Source organism: Caloenas nicobarica, chromosome 12, assembly GCF_036013445.1.
Source record: "Caloenas nicobarica isolate bCalNic1 chromosome 12, bCalNic1.hap1, whole genome shotgun sequence".
Lineage (NCBI taxonomy): Eukaryota > Metazoa > Chordata > Aves > Columbiformes > Columbidae > Caloenas > Caloenas nicobarica.
The window spans coordinates 2,854,679-2,873,073 of NC_088256.1; the positions used below are offsets into that span (position 1 = coordinate 2,854,679).

An 18,395-nucleotide genomic window follows, 5' to 3' on the forward strand; every position below is an offset into this window, starting at 1 on the left:
GGCAATGGGTGCAAACTGGAACACAGGAGGTTCCACTTAAATATGAGAAGAAACTTCTTTATGGTGAGGGTGCCAGAGCCTGGCCCAGGCTGCCCAGGGAGGTTGTGGAGTCTCCTTCTCTGCAGACATTCCAACCCGCCTGGACACCTTCGTGTGTAACCTCATCTGGGTGTTCCTGCTCCGGCGGGGGGATTGGGCTGGGTGAGCTTTCGAGGTCCCTTCCAACCCCTGACATTCTGGGATTCCGTGAGCATCAGGGCTTCGAATGAGCCTGGACAGTGTTGGGAATGACTCTGTAGGGAGTGGGGGCTGGGAAATGGGGCCGAGGGATCCGTTGGGTCTCGCTCGTCTCCCACCAACCCGAAGCAGCATCTTCCCCGGGGGAGGTGGGTTAAAGGCAGGAGGGAAGGGGGCAGCAGGGTGTGCGCCCTGCCCCCCCAGGTGTGTCCCGGGGAGCGCGGCTCTGCCGGGCGGCGGCACCGACCCGCTGCTGGGAACGCGGTGACTTCACCGTGCGGAGCTCGGGCGGGAACCGTCCCCGCAGCGCCGGGCCCGGCCGGCGCGGTCACCCCGCGTGTCCGGCCCCGTGCAGCGTCACGCGGCCCGTGTCCCGCTGTCACCCGTGGCCCCGCCCCTGCCACAACCCAGCGCGACGTCAGAGCCCCGCCCCCGTGCCGGAGACTCCGCCCCCGGGCCCGCCCCTCCCGCGCGCCGGGCGGACCCGCTGCCCCCGCGGCCACTCGCCCGTCCCTGGGCTGGCCCGGGCGGGCCGGGCCGGACCCGCTCCCGCCGCCTCCGGACGCCGCCGCCCCGCGCAGCCGGTAAGGGCTGGGGAGCGGGCGCCGGGGAAGCGGGGCCGGGGGCGGCTGCCCTGCGGCCGGCGAGCGGGCCCGGCCCCGCCTGTGCTGCCGGCCGGGGCGGCGGCGCCGCTTTCCCCGGGTTTCGGCCGCGGCCCGGCCTTCCCCCGCCCGCCCGGCCGGGAACGCTGCGGGGCCGCGGCGGCTTCTCCGGAGCCGGGCGAGCCCGGCGGGGAGCGGCGAACGGCGGCAGGGGCGGGGGTCGGTCCGAGCTCCGGCCCCGCTGGGCCCCGCTCGGGAGGTTCCGGGCGGTGGAGCCTCCGGGGGGTCCCGGCCCCTCCTGCCCCGGCCCGGCCGGCCGGGCCCGCTCGTCCCGTGTGCGGGGCCCAAACCGGCCAGACGCCGAGCTCGGCCCCGGCCGGCCCGGGACACCGGGCGCAGGGAAACAACCGCCGCCTTTTCCTGCGGCATCGGGCGGTTTGTTCCGTAAACCCCGTTTTCGCGATTTGTTGACAGGGGTTTATGTCTTGAGCGCCTCTGAACAGCCGTGCGGTCCGGCAGCGTCTGCTGGTGCCGGGGCTGGCGTGGAGCCAGAGCGAAAGCATTTTGCAGTGGAACTGTTGGAATGGTGTTTCTGTTCCATTCCCCCCTCTGCTTTTTGCCAGCCCTGCGCGCACACTGTGCGTGTGGTTTTTCCTTCGGGCCGGTCCGACCGGCTCTCAGAGTTCCAGCAGCATTTGGCCCCGGCCCCAGACACGCGGTGTGAACTTCGGGGCTGTGCTGGCAGGACAGGAGCTGGACTCGATGATCCTGTGGGTCCCTGTCGGGCCCTTCAGGGTTCTGTGATCTCTGCAGAGGCTCCAGGGAGGCTCTGGAGGCATCTGGGGCTGCTGGGCAGAGCTGGACCAGCCCGGCTGGGTGGTGGGCAGGAGGTTTCCCCACCAGCTGTGCCCCAGCTGCTGATCTGAGTGGGGCAGGTGGACGGAGCAGCCCGTGTGTCCCCGCTCACAGGCGCCTGGTAACCGAACCCGACCTCCCCGCTGGCAAAAAGGCCGGGAAGGCGAAGGGGCTGGAGCAAGGTGGCTCAGGGGTCAGACCTGCCCGGCCCTGGGGCAGCGGGGATGCTGCGCAATGGAGACACCTGGTTTTCCTGCACTTGCACACGGGTAAATTTAAACATCACGAGGTTTTTGTTCACGGCTTTAAGGAGTGGAGGATCCGAGCGGCTGTCGGATGCTTTTGTAGCTTCAGTTCCAGCTGTTGACAAAGTTCTTGGCCTCGTGCCACCTGCGCCTCTGTCTTTGCACCGTCTGCTGCCGTCTCCTCAGCTCTGTCCCCTTTCTCTTTGCTTTAGATCAGCTGTGATGCTTCGAGCTCTGCACCCAGAAGTGGACTCGGTTACCAAAGTCATCGTTTCCAGCTAGATGCACCCAAACTGACCGGCTGCCATGGAAACGGGCTGCGCGGAGGAGCCCGTCCGGAGCAGGTCGCAGTCGCTGGTCTGCGGGCAGCGGGAAGGACGGGACCAGCGGCGGGAGGAGAACGCGGACCGGCTGCCCGAGCGGGGCGATGCCTCCGTCGTGGCTGCGGAGCCGCAGCCGCCTCAGCCGCCCCCCGGCAAGATGAAGAAAACGGCTTTCAAACTGTTTGGAGGGAAGAGGAGCATCTGCACGCTGCCCAGTTTCTTTGGAGGCAGAAGCAAAGGCCAGGGGAAAGTCGCCTCGAAAAAGGGCCTCAGCAAATGTCAGACCCACGACGGGCTCAGCGGCGCTGCCTGCGACGGGGCGCAGCTGGAAAGCCCTTCGGAGGGGAGCGGGGACTCGCGTCCCTGCCCTTTGCCGAGCTCCCAGAGCGCTCACGTGGCCCTTGACACCAGCGCCAAGGTTGACGTTGGCCCGCGGGACAGCTCTCCGGCCGGGAGTGCCGAGTGTTGTGAGAAAAAGCCCAATGGGGACAAGGCCTCCTTTGCCAGGCCCAGAAAAGGCCTGAAAGGGTTTTTGAACAGCATCCGGCGTCACCGGAAGAGCAAGGTTGCCGAGTGTGAGAAAGCCGAGGCGCCCGAGTGGAGTGGGGGTTCGGAGGAGGCCGGCAAAGCTCCCGGGGCCGGAGGGGAGAGCCGAGGCGCCGCGCAGGGCAGGGCACTGGGACCCGTCCCCCTTGCCGCGCCCGGCCCGGGGAGCTCGGGGGGCGACCGCTCGGGGGGCAGCGCTGCCGGCTGCGCTGAGGCTGCCGAGCCCGGCTGTGTCCCGGCTGCTGACGGCAGCTCTGAGGGCGACGCGGTGGCGATGCCGGGGAACGGAGACGTTCTGGATATGAAATCAGAGGCTGACGCCAGTGTCTGCGCAGAGTTTGACCGTGGTGATCTGCTGCTGGCCTCTCACGCAGACTTCACAGACAACGACCCTCCCTGCCTGCACTCTGGGGACCTGCTGAGCCTCATCTTAGGAGACGCCGCGTCCCTGAAGAGCTTCGATTCCCTGACGGGCTGCGGAGACGACATCGCCGAGCCCGACATCGCCGAGAGCAGCATCTCCGTGGAGCGCAGCAGAGATGCTGCCAAACGGAGCTCCTGCCTGGTCACCTACCAGGGCGGTGGGGAGGAGATGGCCATGCCCGAGGAGGCGGGGGAGTACCTGCCCCAGATATGGCCCCGCAGCGCAGCGGGGGACAGGAGCTACGGAGCGCAGATGTCCAGCAGCAGCCTGGAGACACACGCCTCGCACGAGGCGGAGGCCCAGCCCTACGTGGGGGACGCGATGGACGGCGTTGAGCTCCTGACGCCACAGAGCGAGCAGCAAGAGTCTGCCCCCAACAGCGATGAGGGTTATTACGACTCCACCACGCCGGGGCTGGAGGACGAAGCTGGAGACGGGCTCGGGGAGATGAAGAAGGAGCGTCTTCCCAGAGACAGTTACAGCGGGGATGCACTTTATGAGTTTGACGCGCTGCTGAGTCCCTCTCACGGGGAGGAATCCCTGTTTGAGAGCAAAGTCCCACACCCGGGGCTCTTCAGCTACTTCTTGGACTTGTGCCTCCCTGCTGAGAAGAGTCTGATCCAGCTGATGGAGCAGAAACGAGGGCTGATGGAGACGGAGGAAGAGCGGCTGGCGGCCATTCAGAAAGAGCTGCTGTTGTGGGAGCTGCAGCGGGAACCGGTCGTGAAACGACTGGATGTTCCCAGCAAGGAGAAGTGTCCCCGGGAGCAGCAGCGCGTTGAATGTAAAACTAGAGCTGCCGGCTCGGTTGGCAAGAATCAGAGCGGCCTTGGTAGTGAGCAGGCAGCCTCGCACGCCCCAAGCAGGGCTGTGACCGGCGGGGTTGCGGTGGCCAGAGCTGAAAATCCCGAGTGGAGGGATTTCCCAGGGACTCTGTGTCCAGAACACTGTTACAACAGCCAAAAAGCCCAAGGAAGTTGCCTTATTCAGCTCCCAAAGAACAACCTGGGGTTCGATTTGGACCCAGACTGTGGGTTGTTTGGGGGCTCCGTGACCGGCGGCGTAGCCCCAGCCAAAGCGGGGATGTTCCCCGGCTACAGACTCGCCGAGCTCGAGCGTGGCGGTGGAGCGGGGGCCAGCAGCCCCCAGCCCCCGGTGGGCAGCGAGCACGAGCCCGAGCACGCTGTGAGCTTCTCGCAGGCGCTGGTGGAGTTCGCCAGCAGCGGGACCCTCTTCTCCAGCCTCTCGGAAAGCCTGGGGAGCTCCAGCTCCGGCTCTTCCTTCACCCAGAACCTCCCTGCCCTCCCCACCATGGTCACCTTCGACGTTGTGGACGTGGAGCAGGAAGGAGAAGGGGAGTGCGAGCGGCACCCCGAGATGAACGCCGGCGAGGACATCGCCGAGGACTTTGACGACGGCTACGGACAGCAAGAGTCGCTGGCCGAATGCGAGGAGACGATGTCCCCGGGGTACCCCCTGGGCTCCTTGCAGAGCTGCCCCTGGGGGGTCGCCAGCCTGCCCCGGCACCTGCGCCTGCACGGGCTGAGCCCCTCGCTGCCGGCGCCGCTCTGCGTGGGCCGGAGGAGCCGCTCGCTGGACACGGAGAGCCTGGAGCTCGAGCTGGCCGACCCGCAGGCTGCCAAGGGCGGCCCTGGGCCGTGCCGGCTCTGGTGGAAGCCGGAGGGTGGCAAACAGGAGGCCGGCCGAGCGAGGAGGAGCAGGAGCCAGGAGGAGGGCGAGCTGGCGGTTCCCGAGGGCGGGCTGAGCTGGCCGGGCTGGCAGCAGCTCCAGCTCGACACCGACACGGCTGCCGGGGAAATGGAGCCCTGGGGTTTCGCTCCGGCCACTGCGGGGGAAAGCGCCTGGGAGCCGTCAGAGCAGCTGGGCACCGCGTCCCTTCTTCTGTCTCCTTCCCGGAGCGTCACTGCAGAGACTCCGGCTGGGCGGCCCCGAGAGCCGGAGCCGAGCCGGCACCGGCCCAGGCCCTGCACTTTGCCTCTGCAGAGCGACACGAGGCCAGCCCGGGAGGCGGCCGGTTCCTGCAGGTACCACGGAGAAGTCACCGCCAAAAAGCTGCCCCGCGTGTCAGCCCGAGGAGAGACAGAGCTCGAGCTGCCCCCCAGCTTTGGCTTCGCGTTGTCCCCGGAGAAACGCGCCAAGTGCCGACCCGTGGGCATCGCCCAGGGGATGCCCCAGCACCCCAGCGGCAGCTCCGACGCCGGGAACAGCCCAGAGCGCTGCGGAGAGACCCTGAAAGGCAGAGCCGGCCCCGCGCTGCCCGCTGGCTGCTGGAGCGCTGCCCTGAGCGTCACCGAAGCCGAGTAGCTGCTCGGGGATGGTGTGAAAAGGGCTGCAAAGGGCAGGGAGGGAGAACGTAAAGATTAGGGAGCAGTTGGTGAGTGACCTGAGTTTAGAGCTGGGCGGATCAGGACGAGCTCCTCTCCTGCAGCTCTGGTGCGGGGTCTCACTGCTGTGGGTGCTGGGGGGGTTCAGAGCCACCTCGGGATCCGCACGTTAATGCTGAGGCACTTTCTGGTTTTCAGCGCACGTCGCTGCCTCTCAAACACCAAGGGCGGCGGCAGCCCCGGCACGTTCGTGCTGCTGCTGGAATAAACGCTGGGACCGGAGCCACGGCCAGCGCGGCAGGTTTGGTTTTGTTTCTGCAGGGCTGGAGCTGTGGGAGCAAGCTGGGGGAACCTTTGAGAGAAACTGGGGTGTTTTCTTCATCTTCTCAGTGAGATGTTTTGGTTCAGACTCACTTTGAGTGTCTTCCATCTCGGTCTCGACGTGGCCGGCTGGGAGGAAGGACGCCGGGTATTTCCAGAGCGAGGACGGGAGGCGAGTCAGCTGAAAGGGGAACTTTGCGGTAACATTTTTATTTATTATTTTTTCCGTTGTCCCAAAGGAAAGAGGGAGCTTTTGTGTGCGTGCCGATAGCGTTTTCCAGGTCTGGTTTGAATTTGCTCAAAGATACCGCACTCGGAGAGCTGTGCTGTCGGTGGTGTCCCTTTTAGGATCCACGTGTCGGTCCCTTCTTTGCCTGCTCTGCCCTCACGGAGCACAATTCGCGCTGGAACCTTTCCTGTGTTTGTCCCATGCTCCTCGCCTCTCCCGGGCCGTGGGCACACGGACGAGGTCTTTGAAATAAGCTAAATGTGCATCGTGCCTGGAGCCGCGAGGTTGTGGATGCTGTTACTTTCACCAAAAGGAAGTTTTGTGGGTTGTTTTTTTATTATTATTTTACTGTTGTTTTCTTTGCAGAAACTCGTATGAGGAAAGTATTCTGTTAATTGGAATACAGGATGTAACGCAGCCTAAATTAGGCTTCACAACTTCTTCCTCCTGACTGGAGGGAACAGGAAAGCTGGAGGTTGCTGCAGGTTTTGCATCTTTCTCCTCTTGGAAGGAGCGGGGAGGGGGAGATGGACTTTGTCTGAGGAGGTCGTACGAGCTCCTGGAAACATCCGTTTCAGGCTGTTGGTCCTCGAGACGTCTCCCGTGTCCTCCGGGATCTCAGACACACTTGTCTCTAAAGCAAACCTCCCTGTCTGTGACTCGCAAAGCTTCCTCCTCCTGTCCAAGCTCTGTATTCTGATTTTTAATTCAGTTACTGATGATGATTTTGGTTTCTCTCCCATGCCCCAAGTTATGGACCCTGCTGTGGTTGGAGCAGTCAGCAGCTCCCTAGCATTGCTGGGTTTACAAGCACAAGGAGCTGCTTTGGGTTTATTCTTTTTCCCCCCAAGCAAAATGAGGTCCCAAAACTTCTTTTTGAGAAGAGACTCCTCACAGCCCTGCCCCTGTGTACCTGTGAAGGAGCAGGGAAAGGCAAAGCCAGGCTTTAATTGCCTGTGGTCCAACTTATTTATGTTTGGTTTGGGTTTTTTTGTTTTGTTTTACTTTCCCGGACAGATTTCTGAGGCTGGACTAGACCCATCTGAGTGTCCATGGGCAAACCTGTGATTTTCCTACCAGTCCTGCTGCAGGCACTTACCGCAGGAACCCGCCGGGCCGTGGTTTTTTCCTCCCATCCCTGTGTGCAACCGGAGCGGATTTTGTGGGGCAAACCCGGCGCTCGATGCTGCTCCAGCTCCGCATCCCCCACCTGGAGAGGAGAACACGGTCACCAGCGAAAGGTCCCCTCGCCTCCCGGTGCTGAGTGCGGTCACCCCTCGTTAGCGCAGCGCGTGAGCGTCTGCTAACGAACATCGTGCCTCATTGGCACAGGCTCCCCGCTTGCTCAGAGCCAGGGCAGGGTCAGGGCTCGGCACCGCACGTCTCACCGCCGCTCACAACACAAAACCCGCAGCAAACCCCGCTGGTGACATCGGGGCCACTGTCACACAGACGGGCACTCACAGGAATTGCTCGGCCTGAGCAGCCCCGGGCTGGGTTTTAATCGCTGTTTTATTTTAGGGTGTCACCAAAGGCTCTCGCAGGTTAAGGGGTTTGCGTAGCGTTTTGTTCAGACGTGGTGCAGCCTTTGCCAAAGTCCTGGTGACGTATGAAAGCGTCTCGGTGCTAAAATGAATGTTCCGTTGCAAACGCGCGTCTCTAGGAATAATTCTTCTGGGTGTAGGTATGTCATGGAAGGGCTTAGTGAAAACAGCTTCTAGACTTGAATGTGTGAAAGCAATACAGCCAAGACTTGGTAATCTGACTTTATACCAAAGGTTCCTCCTCTTAAATCGATGTGAACTAAATGAAGCAAAGATCTGTTGGGTTAAAGTGAGTTTTCTAAAAGCATTTTTGGTGTCCCTTTGCTGGATTATTGGTGCATTCGGCTCCATTAACCCAAAGAAATCCGACTTTTCAGTGTGCTCACCCAGCCTGTAAATTCTCACTGCCGTAGAGCGACTGGATTTCGCTGCCTGACGTGCTGCTCTTCCTACAACACCCGTCTGCCCGGGATAAATAGGAGCAGATCCTCCGGTCTTGATGCGGATCAGGCTGTCAGTCCAATCCTGCCTTACCGAGGAACTCAGACTGGAGAGGGGTGGTTGAGGCTTTTTATGAAAAAAGGGTTTCTGAACCAGAAGTAGGTCCTAGGAGTCAGGAACAGCAGGTCGTCTTGCCAAGATATTAAGGAAAACCTCCCCTCGAGGGACTCTCCAGAGTACATCCCTTCCAGGGAAGCTCTTGCCTTAGAGGGATGAATTGTGGCTGCTAATCCACGCTTAAACCACTGACATTCGGGTCAGTCTACCAAGTAATTCTGTATTGCGTTTTGGGGGCCTTGGGGATTTTATTTGTTGGTTTTTATACACATAAGAAAACGGTGGATTTTATCTATTTTTGTATAGTTTTGCATTTTATATTCATGGGGAAATTTTACGGACTTTGGTTTTACTCGTGTGCGTTGTCTTTTCAAGTGCTGTGGTTCCCGTTCCGATGGAGAAAAGGCCATTACTGTGCTGCTGCCGCTGCCCGTGCGATGCGAGGGAACCTCTGGCTGCTCTGTCCCGGCACCTCCTGCTCCACTGACCCCGGGCAGCGCTGGCACCGGCAGCCGGCCCGTCACACACGCTGTGCAGACACCGCTGGGCGTCGGGGCTTTCCTCCTCTTTGTCACTCCCGTCTACTTCATGTCTTTTGTTCTGAGCTTTGTTTTTAATCTGAATTTGTGGAGTTGGGTGATTTCTCCCTGAAAGAATTGTGACCGTCTTTAAACTAGAAAACCAGAGATTTCAGTTGGGGTTTAAATCATTTTATCCAAACTTGAGGCTTTTCTTCAGTCCCGGGCAGGAGATGCTGTTGGTGGGTGCGTGGCGATGCTGGTGACAGCGGTGATGAGTTTTCTGTCTCCGCGGTGCTCCCTGGCCGGGCTGGGACTCGGCTCTCCCCCTGGCATGGGCAGCATCGCCTGCTCCGGGTCTGAGACCTGCTCTTTAAATAACGCGGGGTCTGCACAGGCCCAGCGGGGCTTCCACCTTCTCCTGTCTCCCGCCGCGGGGCCGGAGCCGGGGCAGCTCCTGTGCCGCCGGCATCGCCAGCGTCAGTCCCGCGTCCTCCCGCAGCGACGCTGCCTGGAACCTGGGGATCAGAAACGCAAGGAGAGCTCTGGCGAGCTGAGACCCACCCCCCGGTAACGTGGCTCTTCTTGCTCTGGTTTTTGATGTAGTCAAACGATGTGCTGCTGCGTTTGCCCGGCTCTGCAGGAGTTGTGGCCCTGCGGAGTTTGTCACCCTGCTTAGGGTGTAAGGGCTGAAATAACTTCTCTGCACAAGGCCACGGTGATTAATGGAGCAAACAAGAACGATGTCAAACAGTGACGCGCAGAAAGAAAATTAAATGCTGAAAAGCTGAAAGATTACAGCCAAAAGCAGATTTTTTGCCTCTTCTTTGCCCCCCTGCCAATGCCAGCAGAGATGGCAATTGCTGCTGAGACATTTGGCTCTAGGTAGTATTTTGGTTTTGTTTTGGTTTTTTTGGTCTTCTAATTAATTAGCCTTCACCTAATGGTGCTTTTTGAATTTTTCCTAAGTGAGTTTGCCCCTGTTCCCAGCACAGGGACCGGACGGGCAGGTCACTGGACAAACGTTCCTGGGTTGCTGGGACCAGTGCCGCGTTCCACATTCCCTCTGCCTCTGAATTGTGCGGCTCCTTCCTCTCCAGCTGGGGCCGCCTGCTCTTCTCGCCCATACCGAGTCACCCAGAAGCCACACTGGGGTGAAGTGATAAATTAAAATCCAGAAAAGCCTCTCGGTTCTAGAGAAGAGCCCTGCTGGGCCCTTGTCCAGGCCGGCCCGTGCTCGCTGGGCTGTCCCGCTGCGGCAGCTGCTCCGCGGGTGCCCGGGGAGCAGAGGCGGCTCCTCCCAGGTGACCAACTTGTCTGAGCTTTGGGGTTTTTTTCTGATGTCTTTCTGCTCTCGTTGCTACTAGTCCTTTAAACTTTTTAATGCATTGATTGTGTTTTAAAATGAATGTTCCTTTCACTGAATTCTGATGAATAAACTTCAGATTTTTAGACAACAGTGGGTTTCACTTGTGGTTTGGTTTTCTCCTTGGCTTGTTTTATGCTTGATTTAATCTTTTCCTTTTCCCTCCCCTCCTATCTCTTGATTATTTGCAAGTGAAGTGTTTTTTTCAGTGGGAGAAGGCAACACAAGAGATGCTTCAGAGAGCGCAGCACGCCGCTGGTCCGGAATGCCCCTTGGCCAAACCCCGTGCCGTTCAGTGAACCCGCAGAATCTCCGTCATTGAAGGCACCGGCCCCAGAGCCCAACTTTCCCTCTGCGTGTCTCGTCCTGTGCTGTCGCTGGGCTGAAGCGCTGGCTGGGGTGACGTGGGTGACGGGAGCAGAGACCGCTTGGCTCCCGGGGGACAAAGTGTTCCTGGTGGGTCTGTCCTCACAAGGTGCTTTCCCTCTGGGTTTAAACAAGGACCTTTTGGCTGTTCTGTCTCAGGGACGTAGTTTGACCACGTCACCAAGGAAGGTTGACGTTGGTTGCAGCTTTAGTGCGTTTTTGCTGGGAATAGGAGCTGAGGGAGAAGGTGAAGGGGGGTTTGGGCAGCTCCACCCCGACAGCCATCCCGCAGGACCATGCACTGGTGTGACCTCCACTTCTTGGGGACACTGGGGGACAGAGGCAGCAGGTGAGGCCACCTCTGATGACAAGCAGAGTGGGACCATCACAGAGGAGAGGCCACCAGCCCAGGACTTCTCCTGATCATCCCAAACTGAATTTAGGGAGAAAAAAAGAAATACCCAGGCAAGGGAAAGGGCAGAGGGCAGGCGCTGACTGCTGCTGCTGGGCTCTAATTATTTTCCTTCATTTTAAACATGAGCTGAAGTCTGGAAGGTAATCAGCTGGGAAAAATGAAACATGAGGCTGGGTCAGCGCTGCCATGGGCTGTCCCCCACCAGGGATGGAAATCTCATCCAGAAAGGAAATTTTAAAAAAAAAGCTGTTCAAAAGGTTGAGCAGGGCAAGGGTTGTGTGCCTGGTGGCACTTGATGGCTCCTGGGTCGTGAGCTCAAATCTCATCTTCAGATTCTCCTTCTGGAGTCATGGTCCTGTCCAGCCTCTTTGGCAGCTGTTACTCTGAGCATGCTTCCTGCATCTTACACACTTCTTGGCTTAAAACACGTACCCCAAAGCACTTGTGTTGCTTTCCAGATCCCATTTTTGAGATGTAAGACTCCTGAAGCTGCAAAAGCATTTTCTGCTGAGGACAATGTCAAATCCTGCTGTGCCAGCTGGGGTTCCCGGCAGGGAAGGGGTTACTCGGGGGACTGCTGGCAATGCTTATGACTGCAGGTGTTTAATACCACGTTGTAAGTGGTGCCTGGGGCGTATTCCCCTTGGCTTCACCTGCAGCAAGTAACAGCCCCCTGGCAGAGTGATGGATACGGGTGACCAGGTACCGGAGGGGATGCTGGAAGCCACCAGGCACAGCTCAGCAGAGGGATGCTGCAGGAGATGGATTTCACCTTGTCCCGGTGTTGCTTTCTGTTTCTCCTGCTGCTTTCCTGCTGTACACGTGGCAGGAGAAGCATTTGACCACGGTAGCAGAGTGTTGCTGGTGGGGGTGACATGATCAGGGCTTGGGTTGGCCCATCCCACCAGGGATGCTTCAAACCTTCAGCTTTAATTGCCTGCTAGTAAATACATATCCACTTGTTCACTGCAAACAAGGCCCTGCTGAAAAAACCACACTGGCAGGTGGAGAGACTGCAAATACGATGTGAAACACCTTGTGAATACATTTAACTTTCCATTTAGCTATAGCTTTATTCAGCATGACTGTAGATAAGGGTAGCAGCAAACAATCATTGAAGCTTAAAGAACATTTTAAAAATAAGTACCAAGGCCTCATATTTGTTTTGAAACTGTTTGTTTTATTTTCAGGGAATACTGTTTAATTTGATTGCCTTGATTTTGGCCTTCATGTCACCTGCAGCTTGGTGGCAGCACGTATCTCCATCTTCTGCTCCACGGAAGATCCTGCAAGCAGTTGCTACGGCTGATTTAACTTCTTCCCTATGCCCATTCCTCTTTCCCCATCCAGCTCAAGCGGAGCTTCTCAGCTCCCATCCCGTCCTGCCTGATGTGACAGGGGTGTGAGCAGCAGCAGCAAGACCAGCCTCTGGTCCTCCTGCTCCCCAAAGCTATCTGCTGGAGCTGGGCAGGCTTTCCCCTGGGACGGGGGCTCCCCCCGACCAGGGGTAGACATGGGGTTTGGAACATCCAGCGTGTGAGAAGGAACTGGGGAGCGGATAGAAGCTTTGCAGCTTTCATGAGTTTTGCCCAAAATAGGAGCTGGGGGAAGCAGGAGAAGGGGGGTTGGAGCCAGGGGTTTGGGCAGGTCCATCCCTGCTCTGTCCCAACCGCACGCTGGTGTGAGCTGCACATCGTGGCGCTGGGGAGGGACGGAGGCAGCAGCTGAGGCCACCAGTGGGCAGGAGAGCTCAGCTTTTGGGAACACCCTTCGGCAACGGCAGGGCGAGGGGCTGCGGGGGTTGGGGACCGTCCCCTGCCCTCCCTGAGCAGCCTTTTTAACCAAATTCCTGCTCTCTGTGGGAATCCCATTCGTCAGGGTGGATTTTTGGGCCGGTTTTGGCGCTGGGCTGACCTCTAAGGGAGAGCTCAGTTCCTGCAGTTCTGGGGCTGGAGCGATGCTGAGCCGGGAGAAAGGCCCCCCGAAAGCCGCAAAGGCGGCCCGGGGGCTTGGGGCGCTTGCGGGGGACACGGCGGGGGGAACGCGCGGCCGGCCGGAGCTTCGTGCTCCTGTCCGGGCTCCCTCGGTCCCCTGAGCCCTCAGCATCAGCAGCCCCGAGTGTCGCCCCACGGCGACGGACGCGGGGACCGGGCGGCACCGCGCTGGGGGACACAGACCCGCGGCAATGGGGGACACAGACCCGCGGCGCTGGGGGACACAGACCCGCGGCAATGGGGGACACAGACCTGCCGCTCCGCAGCACTGCGGGCTGGATGCCCACCTCCGTGTGGGTCTACTCCGTCCCCACCGGGCCTTCCTCATGGGTTTCTCCGTTTTCCCCTATTTTTGCCCCTCTATTTTTCCACCAAACAAAATTTCGTGGCGTTTCATCCGAGCCGTAAAAAAAAGAGGAGAAAAAGAGCTGGAGGCTCTGAACTTCTCCCCTTGTTTTCCAGGGCTGGAGAAGCCACTAACGTGAAGGACACATTCATTTGAATGAGACCTGTAGCCCCTGTGTGGGAGCCCCAGGAGGGATGACAGGACAACTGTTATATGGGAAGCATCTCTCAGGCAAAGAAGACTCAAATATGATTAAAAGGTGATAAAGGCTGGCTCTGAAAAACAGGACTCAAGGAAAAAATCCTATGAGAGAAACAGAGGGATTTCACTGCCTGCTTGGCATGGTGAAACGGCTTGAGCTGAAGAGCCCGAGTCTGTCTGATGCAAACCAGACCTCACAGATGTTGTTTATGAATTTTGTGGGGGTTTTGTCTGTGTTTTTTCTATTTGTCACAGTGAATGGAGCCTGCTGAAAGCTACGTAGCTGGGGACTGAAACATTCTGGTCCCAGCAACCCAGTATTTCCCAGCCCAGGTACCGCTGGGGAGGATTTCTCCATGATTTACCCTCATGTTGGATGGGACACATTTAGACCTTTTGGGTCAGATCTTTTGTTTCTTACTGCGTCTTTCTTACAGCTTTTCTTGCTGTTCCATAGGTGCTGTGCATGGATTTGGCCTGACAGGGCAAAGCAAAGGTGGCAATGGCTTGTGCTTCCCCTGTATTGTCCCCACAGGGGCTGCTGAGAGCCACGAGGTCCCCAACGATGACCGGCCCCTCCCTGAACCCCAACTCCTGCTGCATCAACTTATCCACTTTGGCCATGGCACTTCTTTCTTCCTGCGGGACAGCTTTGGAGTCAGGCTGCCAGGACCCTGAGGGCACTAATAGCCCTTAATGGCTCTGAACAGCCTCACCTGGGACCCCCACTCACACCCATGAGCCCGGGAGCCCATTTAAGCTCAGCCTTGGTTCCCCAGTCCTGCTTGGGCTGTCTTGCAAGGCTCCAGCTCAGTACTATCCTATCCCTGGCTACGGACCCTGTTGATCCAGACCCTGACATGTGGGTTGACTTCCCAGCCTGACCACGGAGCTGCCTCATCACCATGGATGTGCCTTGGTTGGCCTTGGCCACCATCCTCATCCTGCTCACCTTGCTCAGGTGCTGTGGGGCTGGCTCCTGCCCTGCCAGCTGGGTTATGGCCCTTGGCCACCACCGTTGGTGTCATTACCGCTGACCTCAAATGTCCCTAAGGGGTGCTCTGGGGCCAGGCAAGGGCTGCTGTATTTGGAGAAGGGATGTCAAAAGGGCAGGATGCCAGAAAGCCACCAACATATAAATAAACCAATCCTTTCTAAAGCCACACAAGGCTGGCTGTGTCTGTTCTCATGCCAAGAGCTGGCTGAGAAAGACTCCCTTCTCTTCCCCACGCTTCGGAAATGCGCGGGAAGGTTTCCAGGGTATTACTTAGCATCTCCAAAGGGTGAGTGCGGATGGGGAGCAAGGCTGCGCTGCTTCAACTGGATCTGCAGCGAAGGTTTCTCCTGCTGCTGGGGTGGTGGTGGTGGTGAGCTTGGCTTCTTCTTGACCATGCGGGCTGTGTGCTGCCCCCAGGTAGATGGGGTTCTTAGTGACGCGGTTTAGAGGTGGACTTGGCAGTGTTGGGTTGATGGTTGGGTTTGATGACCTTAAAGGTCTTGTCCAGCCAAAATGATTCTCTGATTCTGTACGATGTGGCTCCAGCTCAAGGCACCGTAGTTTGTGCTCCATCTTCTGCTTATGCCTTGGTTAACCCCCTTCCAGCGATTTAAGAAGTGAGAGTTTGCTGCTTCCCTTTGCTTGCATCTGTTTCCTGGGCAATTTCTCCTTTGTTCAGTTTTCATGTGCTCAGCTTCACCCTGATTTTTTTTTTTACCTGGGGAATACCCCACCCAGGACAATGGGGCTTTGTACCAACACCTCCTCCTGCAAACCTTGCTAGATGTCTTTCCAGCCCCCCAGGCGCTGCACGCTGCCTGCGTGTCGGTGCAGAGGGCTCGGCGGTGGGAAGAAATGGCGCTTTCTCGCACAAGGCCAGGCGAGAGAAGGCAGGAACTCGCATGTTGGTGCCCGCGCGTGTTTCCAGCATGTCTGAGGACCTTTCTCCTCCGCCCTGCATCGCCGCTGTTGAACGGTGACGAGCAAAGTCATGTTGGCTTTGATCGGGAGGTTTGCTCCGTTTGATCTGATCCGTTTGATCTGATCTCTCGCCTCCCTGCTGCACTCTGCTATGTTTTTCCCTGTGCTTTTTTGCAACACGAGGAAGTTAAATTCCATGTGCATATTAACATCATGCCACGGATGTGCTGCTATCTTCTACAGGCTGCTCCTCCTTTTTGGATAAATTATTTGTTTGCAAAAAGTAAAGTGCTTCTTGGTGTGAAACTGGGCGGGGGGAAAGTGAAGTCTGGAATCGAGCCAGACCCAGGGAGCGGGAGGAGTGCTGTTTTCTGTTATTGTATCTTCCAAAAACCCCCATGAATGAATCTAAAAAAGAAAACTCCCTGGTGTGCGCCCATAGATTGTTCATTAGCACGACACTGTTGGCCGTGGGGAAGTGCTGAAGTTTGAGTGCCCAGCGTGAAACCAGCTCTTGCTGCTCCTGTTCTACCCCTGGAACATCTCCCCTGGCCTCACAGCATGCTATTTCTGCTCGGTGGCACAGCACGGCTTCTCCAGGCTCCTACCCATCGCAGCCCACAGACCCCTTCAGGGAGGTGGCTGTGCCATTTTGCTGCGCTGTGTTTTAGAAAAATGCCCCAATATTTCCTCAAAACAGCATGAGCTCAGGTGCTTCTTGATGCTGGGCCAAACTGCTGGTCTGCAGGTGATCTCCCCTTGGTGACTAGTAATGAAGCATTAGCATGGGTTTGGGCACTCTGCACTTGGTGGGGTTTTTTGGTGACACGTCAACTGTCAGCCCTTATTTAGGGCCTTTTTTTGCTCCTCTTGAATCCTCTTACAACATTTGACCCCCCAGGAAGATTTTTGGCTGCTGCACAGCATCCTCAGCCCCTTGTTTTGGGCGTTTTGAGGGCAATGAGAGACCTGTACCAAGGAGGAGAGGTGGATGTAATGAGATCCCCAGAACAAGAGGATCCAGTAGATTTGTTAGCTTGGGCTTGTGCAGGTGGGTGTTTACCTTTGTTTTTCCATTAAACAGAACAAAACCAGTCCTACAATTTCCTAGCATCTAGGAGAGATGCTGGCATCTCTGCCTAGGAGAGACACTGAGCTCATTGAAGCAGGAGAGTTGTGATGACCAAGGCACCAGGTAACAGAGGCAAGACTGGCCATGAACAGGAATTATTTGAGACGGGCTCTAAATCTGGGATAAAGTGACCTCAGCATCTGTACCATGGCCACAGTGTCACACATTTGGCAGCCAACCCCAGCGGGGCTTGTTGTAAAGCTGTTGCTTTTTCCTCATGGAGGAATCAGCAGGGAATTTCTTCTGGCTGAAACCCCTGGAGCCGCCACAGCCCCTGGCAAAGCCGTTTCTCGCATAGGGCTGAGCCGATGTTATCGGTGCCATGTGGATGCACAGGGATGCTGGTCCGTGGCAGCTGCTCTGGGTTTTGCCCGACCTCCCCCAGAAAGGAGTGTGACCCAATGGCTGGTGCAATACCTCATTGGTTGCAAGAAAGGATTGCTTATATTTTTTTTTAAAGAGAATAATTCTGATTTTTATCAGAGGCAATGGATTTGGCAGCTGAGAAGCAGCATGTAGGAAGTGGAGCTGGCTGAGCGCTTCTGTGGTGAGACAGCTAAATTAACAGAGCCTGACAAATATATCGCCAGCTTTTGGCCCCAGAGTTAATGTTTGTTTGAAGTGAGACTGACATTGTTGTGTATGACTTGCCCGGTTACACATGCAGCTTTTCAGAGTCGACAGCCGGCTGGTTTTGGGCTACGAGGGTCTCTGGCTGACTGGGATGGAAGGCAGCGCTCGCACCCCCAGCCAGCCCTGGGGGCTGTTACACCGTCTTACTGACCCAACTGTGAATTCAAGTCCTGGTTTTCCAGGACAAGGACTAACAGCCCTGAAGTATTTTTCCTGCAGGATCCTTTGCTGGCTACTCTCCCTGCACAGGCACTTGCCCACAACCAAGGTCCATCCCAGCCTTTGCTGAGCTCTGCCCAGCTCTGCCCTTCTCTTGTTGCCAGGCTGGCGCTCCATGCATTGACTTTCCCCAGCCCCTCTTTTCTGAAATCTTCTCCCAGTGGGTGATCAGGAGGGACTCGGTGCCACTAATGATGCGTAATGTCATCTCCTTGCCTGTGCCGCCCCAGGCAGGAGCACGGTGCCCGTGGGAGCTGCTTGCAAGGGCTGCAAACACCAGCGTGCTGCCTGCACCTCCTGTACCGAGGATAAGAAGCAATTTTTTTGTTTTCCTTTTGCTGTCACAAAATGCATTTAGGCACACGTGCTTTTACGTTATTATTGGTAGTTTCGCTTAGGTGCCTGAAGCCGGTGCGAAACCAAATGTTGCTCCGAACAGCAAGGGATGGCAGCTGTGGCTTTGAAAGGCATAAGGTGTGGCTGGGTGAGCACAGGAGCAAGGTGTTGGAAAAGGCAGAGCAGCTCCTATAGTGAAAGCTCTCTTAGGAGCAGTCAGGAACAAGGGCTTTCAATTGGCTCAAAATACACCCCAGCGTATGCGGATGAGGGGACCAATATTTATTTACAGAAGTGTGTAACTGGACAAACACATTATTTTGGCTTATGTTTTATTATTTACATGTACTTTTTTTTTTCCCACCCACTGATTTATGCCGGCAGCAGGTCCCTGTGTTGCCTCTCATTTCAAAACTGTATTGATCTGTCCTGCACATTCCTCCTCCTTATTTACTATTAGAAATTACACTACGCCCAAACGGTGAATCATGAAGATGACGTTTCCAAGGGTGTTATTTGTGCCATGGTCCCCGGAGTGTGTTAGTCACTGAAGCTGAAGGTGCTGGATGTCCCCTCTGGCTGGGGTTTGAGAGAGGAGCTGGAGGGATGGGACAGCACGGGACAACCGTTTAATGCCGGTTTGTAGAAACTATTTGGGACACAGTGTCAGGGAAGGCCAGCGCCATATATGACACAGACGAGGTGGTAGAATCAGTGGTGTG

The 18,395-nt window shown here is 57.3% G+C and overlaps 1 protein-coding gene across 1 annotated transcript; it reads left to right on the plus strand.

Moving 5' to 3' along the window:
• Positions 1-736: 736 nt before the first annotated feature.
• LOC135993484 (APC membrane recruitment protein 1-like) lies at positions 737-10,166 on the plus strand. The gene is made up of 2 exons (XM_065643393.1): positions 737-821; positions 2,152-10,166. The coding sequence occupies exon 2, from the start codon at positions 2,246-2,248 to the stop codon at positions 5,555-5,557; it is 3,312 nt and encodes a 1,103-aa protein (XP_065499465.1). The 5' UTR covers positions 737-821; positions 2,152-2,245; the 3' UTR covers positions 5,558-10,166.
• The last annotated feature ends 8,229 nt before the right edge of the window (positions 10,167-18,395 follow it).